Source organism: Saccostrea cucullata, unplaced genomic scaffold, assembly GCF_032062105.1.
Source record: "Saccostrea cucullata isolate Sc308-1 unplaced genomic scaffold, CSIRO_AGI_Scuc_v1 ctg3594, whole genome shotgun sequence".
NCBI lineage: Eukaryota > Metazoa > Mollusca > Bivalvia > Ostreida > Ostreidae > Saccostrea > Saccostrea cuccullata.
The window spans coordinates 65,610-77,775 of NW_026934137.1; the positions used below are offsets into that span (position 1 = coordinate 65,610).

Sequence of the window (12,166 nt, forward strand, 5' to 3'; positions counted from 1 at the left end):
TTGTATTTTACTTTAATTCTTATATACGAGGGGTGATCAAAAAGTTCGCGAACTATCTCTATATTTACAAAACCACAAATCAGATTAGAATGGAATTTGGCACACGTAAAGTCATACACATGTTCTATAAATAGCATATGTAATGGAACGTTTTTCCCCGTGTTTGTGACGTCACAATGTGAAAATGACGTCATAAGGTAGGTCACTCGTGACAAAAAATGGCTGATTCAGTCGTATTCGAGAAACGAACGGCGGTAAAGTGAAACGTATATCTTGGAAATTCCTTTGTAGAAGTTTGTAATAATCTGTATACGGTTTATGAAGACAAAAGACATAAGAATTTTTGTCTTTAATTGGATTACTTGTTTAAGTGAAGATAGATAAGATAAGATGGCCATCAAATCCCAAGTCCTCTATCTTTTGTTTGCAGATGCGCATTTAAATCAGAGGGGACTACTTTAAATAAATATTATCTATCTTATCTTAATTTATTTCTAGAAACTAGTAATCAGGGTTTAAAGTTATTTTCGGTTGTCACTTTTAATGTGGTGAATACTATGTCATTGTAAAGCACCACGGAGGAATAGTGATAATTTTTAGTAGTGTGATATTATTTTTAAAAAACTGTTTCTTGTTTATTATGAATGATTGTTGTATTTTATGTAACATTATTATATAGTCGGAAAACTGCTCTTCAGAGCTAATGTTCTTTGTTGATTAACCCGACTTTAAATAAATATTATCTTATCTTATCTTTAAAATATTTTCAACACTAAAACCCTATATCATTCTTTTTGTGGAAGTTAGTCAATTAGTTCGCGACATTTTTGATCACCCCTCGTAGATTTCAAATTGTTAACTATTTCCAGCTGTAATTTTAGTCCTTTTTCGCTTATAATAGCAAAATCATATACATTTAATTGAGTTCATTTTAAAGCAGATATGTTTTACGGGTATGTGTAAAACACGAAACGAGAAACACGAAACAAGAAATGAGAAGCAATGGACTGAGATTCAGCATAAAATAACTAAAGGTGGATAGCTTGTGCTTGAGACTTTTTTGTTAGATAACAGAGGCTTAGTGAAATGAGTAAATTTAAAGATCCAAATTATAGATCAGATTTATCAGCGACCCGCACAATTATATCACACAGAAAAATCAGAAAATCTTGACAGATGTAATTAATACAATAAAATAACATGAAAAAAAACAATGCTTACCCTGTTTTTACTTACAATAAACCAGAAGTCTCTGACGAGACTGTACTTCTACTGGTTGCACTTATTAAGAAAGATTAAAGTAGCATCACTTCGACTCAGGCAAGTAGCAACAGGGGGCAGGGGAGGGGGGAAATGTAGTTTTGAATTCCAAAGAAGTTGGTACTGAAAGAATTTGGCTTTGAAAAAAGTTGGCCTCGACCCCCCCCCCCTTTGTCAACTTTTTAACGTAAGTCAAAAAAAATATTCTCTGGCTGATCCCCAACTTTCAAAAACGATGCTATGTGGCTGGTCCGACTTGAAACTTTGCTTCAGCAGTAAGTATTTCTTGCAATCAGACTAAAAGCCTTGACAATATCATTTAACAAATCAAAAAACTTATGTATCTCAGCCCAGAGTAGTCTACTTGTATACCAAGTTATTAGAACTCAGGAAAAAAGTACAGGATGAATGGCGTTTTTAAATGTACCTAAAGAATCTTTAGCAAACATTGTAAAAACAGAAATCCAGAACTGGTGTATATAATAAAGTTTTAGAGTGTAGTCTACTTGTATTCCAAAGTATACTGAAATCAGACCAAAACTGTAGGAAGAGTAGAATTTTAAACGTTGTTCAAGGGAAGTTCTTTATTAACAATCATGACATCTCCATTCATCGAAATCAAAAACAGATGAAAATATTTCTGTTTCTTAATTTAGTCTACCTGTGAGCCAAGTAATATAAAGTATCTATCTTAATATAGTCTCTTTTTGCGAAGATATATTTGATATCAGACCAAAACTGTGAGATAAGTAGTGTTTTGAAAGTATTTTCAAAAATCTTTATTTTTATTAATCATGGCAACACCGTGCTATGAAATCAAAAACCGATTTTTAAAAAAAAGGATTTTGCGTCTTAATATAGTTTACTCGTGTGTCAAGCTGTATTGAAATTAGACCAAAACTGTAGGATGAGTAACATTTTGAAAAATTCTTAGCAGAAAGGCGGACAAACAAACGAACAGATATGACGGATACCTTTCTATCGCATAAGCTCTTCTGGTTTTTGACCAGAAGAGCTAAAACTTAAATGGTTATTGAAAATATTTATATAATATTATCCTAATGATTCAATCCTTAGTGTAATTGTCTGCTTTATAATTAAATCTGTTTACACCTCTTTCTTAGTTTGTCTGTTACTATATAAACACATTTATTTCCGTCCAGTGGTTTTTCGCCGCGTTGTATTGAAGATCTTTGGTGCTTATGCACTCATCGTAATAGCATATAGGAAAGTCATTTGACGTTTATAGTGAAGGACTTTTAATTACTGCACTTGTGTTAATTAATTATTTATTAAATCTAACAATTTTATATTTCCCTATTGTTCGTGAAATAAAGACATAACGCTGAAAATATCGTTTACATGTACATGTAGCTATGGTATAGATTAAACGGATATAGACAAGAGAGGTAACATCTATGATATATCTATTCCGCGATTTCCAGAAACCGCGATCCGAAAGTTAGGATATGTACAATGTTTCAAAGAAGATTGATGGATAGAGAAAACTCTGAACCATACAGGGAAATTGGTTTAATAGTGTAGTCAAATACATTTAAAGCAGTTCTATCTAATGGATTGAATGTGAGAAAGTCTCTTTAAAGTTTGAAATAGGTTTTTTTGGCTTTGCTACAACAATCATTATTAGCATTACTAAATATTCCAGATGCATTAACTGTAAGACCCAAATACTTGCATTGTTAAACACATTCAAATTTGTTGTTATCCATATGGAAAGGAATTTTGATGCGTTTGCCGGTGGAATTGAATTGATTTTTTTATTTCTTTGTATTAACTTTGAGACATCAGTCAATACGGTAAATATTTAGTATAATGAGTTTTTCTTGTAGACCTCTAGCAGTGGGGCAGAGAAGTACCATGTCATCAGCATACATGAGGCAATGAATGGATGTAGTTGAATCATTATTTAAATTTACAAAACTTTTAAAATTTGACAGATAATTTGATAGATCATTGAGATACATCTTCAAAAGGGTTGGACTCGTGTTATCACCTTATCTCACCCCATTTTAAAGTGACAGATTAGTTTGCTACCCCGTTTAATAGAAAAATATTAAAAAGGACAAATACCCTTTTTTTCATTATTTTGTATTTCTGATCCCGGTACATATATAATGCGATGATTTTTTTCGCATGAATTCAAAATCACCAGTTTATTTATATGACAGTAAAAGACAAATTTGCTATTTGTATTTTGGTTTTTGCTTTTGTCAATTCTAGAACATGATGATCTATATCATTATCAGTCCTGGTTTACGTCCATTAAAAGACAAGAGAAACCATGGCTTACCTGTAATTCGTGATTACAGTATATTTCTTTAATTAACTTTATTTTTCTAAGGCAATTGTGTCTTTGTTATTATTCTAAAATTATTTCTATATTCGTGGATCCCTTTAACAAAATATGTTTTCTTGCGATCAAGATAGAACCATAAGATTTCCCTAGGATATTACAAGAATTATTAGAACATCACGGCGATACTGTTTTGTTTTTTTTTACTGCACTTAACGAATGACGGGTGTGTTACCACAAGTGAAAAGACAAAATATATGATGCAAAAAATATCTTTTATTTAATTTGTTTGTTTGTGTCTTGCTTTTAACGTCCCTCTCGAGAACGTTTTCACTCTGATGTAAGACCCCGCTACCTTTCGATGGAGATCTGCGAATCTCGGAACTCAGGGCCATTGGGCAGTGAGAGATCTCTCTCGTAGAAGCATCCACTGTGACATATGATCTCAGTTTTTACGGTCTTATCCGAAGGACCGGTATCAACGTCCAACAGTAGTTTCTCTTATGAATTTAATGTATTTCATATGATCTCTCATAAATAGAACTTCGTTTTATACCAAAAACTATTTTACAATATGCTATCATACTTTTCCATGACATCAGCAAATTGTCCTCAGCAACGAAGCATTGAAAGATATTTTAGCCCATACTGATTGAAGTTTTTAAAAGATCGTCTGATTGTATATAATGGAATTGCTATTGCTATAGGTCATAATTTGCAGCACTCCATCGGCAAATGGTTGCGTCTTCATATGAGTGAAAAATTATTTAGAAGTCTATTTAGCTACATCGACAAATAAACATTATATTTCTTTTTCTCATTAAACATGGTATACTTAAATGATTATTTAATTATTAAAGTAAATAACTAGTTACATGTATAACTAGACTTGTTAGTTTTACTTTATCGAAAGTTAGCTAGTTATCTCGTAAAAATTTAATTACTGTTGTAACGTAGTTAGTTGATTGGATAAAAGAAATTTTTATAACTTATTAGGATAACATATGTTGCCTACATCCCAAAATGTATTATTCTGCTTGACTTTACTTTAAAAAAAAACTTTTTGAAAGTGTCCTATTGTTGTCACTTAATGACGGAGAATTAATAACGAATGCCTAAGTTATACATGTACTAGTATATACTGTAGAAGTGGAAAACATTACGGTGTTTTTAATTTCACTATGTTCACGATTCAAGAATTTCCGCGAACTTTAAACCATCGTGATTATTTCACGTCACTTCTGCCTAGAAACAGTCATAGTACCTGAATATTTACAAACGATTCTCCGTGAAATTAAAACCACCGTGAAAGGTAACTTTCTAGCAAACCGTGAAATTTTAGACACGTGAAATTAAAGACGTCTACAGTAACTAGGTTGTAACATTTAACGCTTGTTTTAATAACTCCTTTGCTGTTTATAAAGCGTAAAATGTCCCAATCCAGGTTATTCAGTATATCATCTAGGTAGCTATTATTTATTTCTTAAAGAGGCTTGGGGTGGTAGCCATTTTCAGACTATTTCGATCTCCTTTAAAAGAAAAGCTCCATATAAAGATATACAAAAATGATCAAATTTTAAAACTAAAATGTATGAATTTTTTCTTTGCCAAATGATAGTTGAAAGCTTGAGGTACCATATCTAAAAAATAAGTTAAGAGGGCTGGGGGTCAATAAATTAACCACCAGATTTAACTTATTTTTTTAAGATACGACATCTTTGGCTGTCAACTATCATATGGCAAAGAAAAAGTTCATACCTGACTTTAGTTTTAAAATTTGATCATTTTTGTATATCTTTATCTGGAGCTCTTCTTTTAAAAGAGATCAAAATAGTCTTAATTTGTTGACCCCCAGCCTCCTTAAATAATGAAATAATTAATCCATCAAAATGAATTTCCTACATTGGTTTTATTACGAGCTTGTAGCATATAATAATAATTTTCAAAGAGTTAGTGCATGTATGGCTCGTTTCAACAACATAATGTAGTATATTATCTTGTAAAAAGTTTCACGAGTTAACAAAATAGAAACAAAGCAAATGCGTATCTCCTATATATCCGAGGTTGGATCAGGTTCAATAGAGGAGCGAGCATCCCTTATCAACCAGTCACGCCTGCCGTGTTCTCAGTGTAATGTTCGGGAAAGAATGGAAACATCACAATCCAGTGCGTGAATAATTGCCTAACAATCACATAGGTTTTGTTATGTTTAATGCACTTATGACTTCAAATACTGTTTGTTTTATCCACATGTCACGTTACATCTGTAGTTATCTCAATCAAAGGCCTGAATGGCCTGCAAATTGACTCGCTCGAGTTCATTGAGCTTTTTCATACATCTGGACACCATACCTTTCAGTTTATTTTGTATCTTAAGAGATTGAATATTATTTGTCTCCATGTTCGCTTCAATAATAAAGTGTATATATATATTGCATTTCTTTTATATATATCGGTTGAAACTAATGGGTTTCCGTACATATTGTGAAAAGCAGCACTGCAAACCTAGATTCTATTATGAATTTAAGCATACTAGCTGCAGTGGTCAGTGTTATGGAATAACTAATTTAAAGATTCCCACAGCAAATCTGGATTCTAAAAATAGATTTTTCAAGTACACTTGCATCAAGACATAAATAATGTAACAGTATGTAATTTTTAAACAGTTTTTACCTACTAAGTTTACACAATTACTAAAACAAAAGCATTTTGCTAGAACTATCATATTTGGCGTATGGATAACCTTGATGAATGTGTGATAAATTTTACAGTTCTGAAAAGGCTGCGTCAACAAGGAGTAGCTCGCTAAGCGAGCCAACGCAAAAAAATTATCTCGTTATTCGGGTGACACTAGTTTCACTGCAAGGAGTTTATTTATTTGTGTTTTTCGTCTTAGCCAATGTTGATAGCTGTGCGTACAATGTTATCAGCCTGTTAAGAAACCGTCAAGTTGAACGGCTTAAAAATCAAAACGGTTTTATTTCAGATTTAGAGTGTATGAAATGATTATGATAGTCTACTGTATTAATAGCTGTTTTGGTAGTAAGGTGGCGATTAAACAGGTGGCAGGACGAATTACTCAATCTTAACCTGACTCCGTTTTTCATCAATTTCAACGTCACGGTTTGCTGGAAACCATTTCAGACTCTCTCTGACAATGGCTAACACGTTCTTATTGTAGGAAAAATGTAGGAAACTGCCCAATTATCCACCGGTGTCTTTGTTCTTACTTAAGCATTTCGAAAAACAGACATCATGGAACTTCCGTATATTGTATAAATTTAAGATTGCAAGAAATTCATATCGTTTGTAAATTTGAAAAACAATGTACTGTAAACCTAAGGTACATCAAATGGTACAAAAAAAATTGTTGACAAATTCGTCGTCATCTATTTGCAGGTGTTTTGGGCTTTGAGGCATTTTGCTTATGTGACTTAGGATAGTAACTAACATTCTCATCTGATCAATTTTCATAATTTTCGATCATGCATCAAAAGAATTTTGAATATTATGCTACCCTGCTAATCTTTTTCCTTACAGTATTCATAAACCAGAGCTTTTTTGCATTTATAGTTTTGAACATAAACAACGTCAAATAATATGCCTCGTAAGACGTCTAATTATTTTTTCATGCAAGAAAAACAGCACGAAAAATATCAAAACATTTTACCTGCTCTTTGAAAAATAATGTTTGGGAATCTTATGCAATTTTTGGACAAGCTATATCATTTGATTAATTAGACTTTTTACATCTAGTGTGTGTGTGTATGTTAAATTAAATAATATGTAAATTAATGATGAATGGACAAAGTTATTGATGAATGGACAACTTAATTGTATGCATAAATAAGTGCTGGAAATAAACGACTTCTAACAAATGTTGAGATGTAAGCATTGGTAATAAGGACAACTACTTTTACTGGCAAAATAGTCCATTCAATTTTAAAATCTTTTGAACTCTCTTCATAATATCTGATTAACAGACTATTATCAAAATTAGTGGACTAGATCTAACTTCTGTAGCATTTGCATTATTGAAATGTTTGTACAGGATACATAAAAGTGTACTGAGTGTCCTATGTCCATATTCTTGTTTATCACAAAACGTTGTTTTTTTTCCTAGACTCCAATATGCATATATATTGTAATATATACATTTGTAGTATCTCTCCATTATATAAACATACAGAGAGAAAATATCTTCAATTCCGTGTATGAAGTTTGTCAGTAGTCAGAGGTCAATACGTGACCTAATCACACGGAGCAATAATATCTACCGTTACATAAATTATTAAAAATGACCTACTCTAGATGTACTTGCTTTTCATCTAAGAAAATGAACAAAATAAGCAAGTAAAATGATGATTATTTTATTTAAAATGTAAACAAGTATTTCATACAGTTTTGGGGCTATCGATTCAACCTGTGTACATAGAAAAAACTAGGAGCCTAGCGTTTGTTTACATTTTACTTCACTTTTGTCAGTTGCACAGTCTCTAATGTTCATCCTTATTTTTTGGGTAGACCTTTGTTTAAATTTTCATGATAAAATTTTATTTCATCTTTAAATTTTACTCACGATATACGTGTAAATCTATTGAAAAATATTATTGCAATCATTCCATGAACAGCTGCCAAACACCTCAGCGTTTTCGTAGTTCAATGTAAATCTGTCGCCAGTGTCTCCGTGTTTATCAGTGTTTTACGATAAGTATGCCTTTAGTTACTGAAACCGTAGAATGTTTTTGATCAAATTGCAAATTAACCGGGTCGGACAAGTGTCTCAATCCATCGGATCCATTCATCCCTTTCCGGCGACCGAGATTCCTCCAACTTTTAATCATCAAACTTCAGACGTGTTTCCTGTGTCTTTTCAGCATCAATTATCATTTTCCACGAATAAAAATATTTCCAGACAACAATCTGTTCACTACTACTGATCACAAGTACCCTTTCACAAAATATTAACTTCGAAATAGATTCCTTTGCCTAATGCATTCGAAGCGTAACCGCCATGCAAGCCGATTTACACCTTGCGTCATTTTTCAAAATCTACGACGGACGGTTAGTGCAATAATTCGAATTCGAAAATATTCAATTGTCTTTCTCAAATGTATATATAAGTAATAAATAACAAGTTTATAAACTTTAATGGGAATTGAAGTGGGTCGGTACGTGATCAAATCAGGTGAACGACCCACTTCAATTCCCATTGAAGTTTATAAACTTGTTATTTATTTCTTAATTTCAGTAACACATCTAATCATAAAAGATAGGGACAGACATCCTCATAAATTTAAAAAAAAATTCAAATTTACAGTTTTGGATCAATTCAATAGAAAACAGAAAAGTCAGTACATATAAATAAACAATACACAAATCATTTTTACATAATGCACATAGAGAATAAAAACATGTACCTATCTCATGTATCTGTCAAAATGTAGTTTTGTCTGTCTATGTATCTATACACAGACACTATATCAGTACATTCTGATGATCCATGTCCTACATAAAGAAGATGAGTTTTGTGATCATAGGCCAGACCATACAGCTCGTGTATACGCCCTGGTTTGGTCAACAGGAATGACAAGAAATGACCATCCTTGTCAATCATCTGTACAGTGTCAGTGAGGGTATCGACCACCAGGATGTGTGACAAGGCGTCTGTACAGATTCCTTCAGGTTGTAGTCTTTGTCGCAGTCCTGATCCTGATGGAGGTCCAATGTAAGAGAACCGATATGTGCCTCGAGAGTCAACTACTACTACAGCATTGAAAGTATAGTCTGATATAATGGTATCTCCATTGCAATTTTTTGCAAGGTACTTCGGATCTCCAAATAAAATTTTACTCTTTTGGTCAGATCGTATAGGTATGATTTTTTCCTCATTACGGTCACACCGAAATACAATGCCTGTATATGTATTGTTTTTTAAAAACCTCATCCCAAGAAGTATATCTCCAGAGGAAGCACATCTGTGGAGACAGGTGGGTCTAAAGGAAGCCTTCCTCCTAAATATGACCATTGTTTTGCTGTTTGTTTGAATTTTGATATCTCCTTTGGTGTCAATATAAGTAAGTTTTCCATTATTTGAAACTGCATGCACACCCCCAGTTGCAGCTTTGTCTGTAACTTTTTTAAGAGTTTCACCCGAGTTGTCTGTCAATGTTAAGTTGTTCCAATCACTGACCCAGAATTTATCTGGTGTCACAATAGAAATATGACGACCATAACTGATATCTTTGACTTTTACTGACCTTTTTAACACAGGTTTAGACATCATTTTCAGCAACTGTTCATTAACTCTTTCTGATTTCGTGACTTCACTTTGGGTTTCTTTTAAAAAAAGACTCACATTATCTTTGTTTAAACCCTCGTTTAATGTGAAAAGAGGTACTTGTTTTATCATTTCAGTTTCTTTGATCTTATTGAAGAAGCGTTTCTTGTACAATAAAAGGAATTGTACAGGTCTGTACAGTAAATGCTCACTTCGGTGTTCACAGTATTCAGATTTAGCAAGAAATGTATTTAGTTTGGATTTCGGGTGTTGCAGATTTTGAAACAAAATGAGGCTGCTTTTCATTTTTTCATTTAACAACACAGTATCAGTTAGATCTTTTAGTCTTGTAGCTTTTAAGGACATTGCTGTTTGAATACCTGATATTTTAGTCTGTATGTTTTAATGTGATTCTGAATCACTGAAATGACACTATAGTTCTTAAACAGAAACTCGCTTCTGATTTTGTGAATGGTTTCTCTGTGTTGCTCTCTGGTTTTTCTATAAGCAGCTTCAAGATCCAGCTTTTCGTGATTTCTGTGTTCTATACACTGATTACAGACAGGACGTTCACAAGACTGACAGTGCATTTCATAGATCATATCTGGATGTCTCCCACAAGCCTCGGCTTTTTTGAAGTTTACGAATTTTTCTCTGTATACCACTACATCATGGTACACTGTGTCTAGATCAATGAGGTGTTTCTCTTTACACAGTAGACAAAGGTTACTTTCACATGTTTTGCAGTAGAATTCTGTGTCCCCATTACAAACAGAACAAGTCCGTACAATACACTGTCTGCTGAAATCTTCCATATCAAGGGCGTTGCAAGTCAAACTGTATAAAATATAAATTATTTATTTTACTGTGTATGTACTGTTTATGAATTGTTGTAATTTAATACAAATAAATAGTCTTTAGATGTGAGATTGAAAGATGCCATAATTAAAGGATATGTCCAATCAAGAACTTATTTTATTTAAGAAAATTACATTGTATTTTCATAAAAAAACTCCAGTAAAATAAATATTTGTTTCTGCTCCCTGTGGACATGAAAAAGACTAGAAGTGATCTATTATTTTATTATATACCCATCAATTTTCTTGTTTTGTTTTTTTTTTTTTTGTTTAATTTTACTGAGATTGATCCGATTTTCCGGATCACTATACTGTGGTTTTCTGAATCCATATCACCACTCTCTGAAACTGATGACGTAGTACGCAAAAACATGACGTTATTTTTCTTGCGCGTTAAAAAGTCCCTTGTCATTAAGCTTTGTTTTATGGATAAATATTATACAATTGATCTCTAAGGTTTTAGAGTTCTGCTATATTTAGCTAGTTATAAGGGGGTATACAATAAATTTATCATTATAACAGTAACTTGATCCGAAGAGCCGTATCACGTCTCGTTGACAGGCTTTTATCATCAGATCAAACTCGACGCTTCGCGTCTCCTTAGATCTGATGATCCGCGCCTGTCAACTCGACGTGATATGACCCTTCGGATCAAGTTACTGTTATAATGATATATATGTCTCATTAAGAATTATTGGGCATGTTAACTTTTGGAAGCTTACTTCTCCTTGGCATCTCTTTTACCTCTCAAGTTTTCGGGGCCAAGTTTTGCCTAGTTTGTTCTACGAGCATATGCATGTAACATGTGTACTCCAAAGCTGCATGATGTAAGAACATCTACATGTGTCCTTAGAGAAATGATTACATATTGATCATCATTGATTTACTTTCTTAATATCTAGTATAACAGGTCGAGAAAATAAATTTCTGTGACATAACTTTAAATTTCGAAAGAGCAAGTTTTCCAATTTGCTCTCAGAAATAAGACATGTTGCATTTCCCCAATCACTTTACACAACTAAAACAATATTTAAGTCATTATCTACTGATTCCATGCTAAGATTTTAAAATAAATGTCTAACAATGGTAAAGTTCGCTTTGCTATCTCCCCTCCGTTGTCTGACAGCCTTCCCCGTGCTTGAGTTTCCCGCAGTCATTTGAAATCACTGACTAAATTTGCCTGAACTACGTTTTTGTAGTAAAATGTAAGCATGTAGTAAACCAACATGGTTTTCGGCTCATTCATTGGATTGGACCATTGCTCGCTATATTCACTGCTGTGCGCAAAGAAAATAATATACATGCGAGAAATATTCTTCGATCTGTTAGAAAAACTGCCTTGATACATGTTTTAGACTTGAGACTCCCTCTAATTGCATGTACTGCAAAACATCCATTTAATGCTGTCTCTCGATTTAGTGAAGCAAATCCTGTGCAGAACAAAAGCACAAAAAG

The 12,166-nt window shown here is 32.9% G+C and overlaps 1 protein-coding gene across 1 annotated transcript; it reads right to left on the minus strand.

Moving 5' to 3' along the window:
• Positions 1-8,999: 8,999 nt before the first annotated feature.
• Positions 9,000-9,857, minus strand: LOC134240014 (uncharacterized). The gene has a single exon (XM_062722133.1). The coding sequence runs from the start codon at positions 9,855-9,857 to the stop codon at positions 9,000-9,002; it is 858 nt and encodes a 285-aa protein (XP_062578117.1).
• Positions 9,858-12,166: the final 2,309 nt, after the last annotated feature.

Excerpts from the sequence above, each read along its gene's own strand:
- LOC134240014 (XM_062722133.1), bottom strand. The coding sequence starts at position 9,857 with ATGTCTAAACCTGTGTTAAAAAGGTCAGTAAAAGTCAAAGATATCAGT.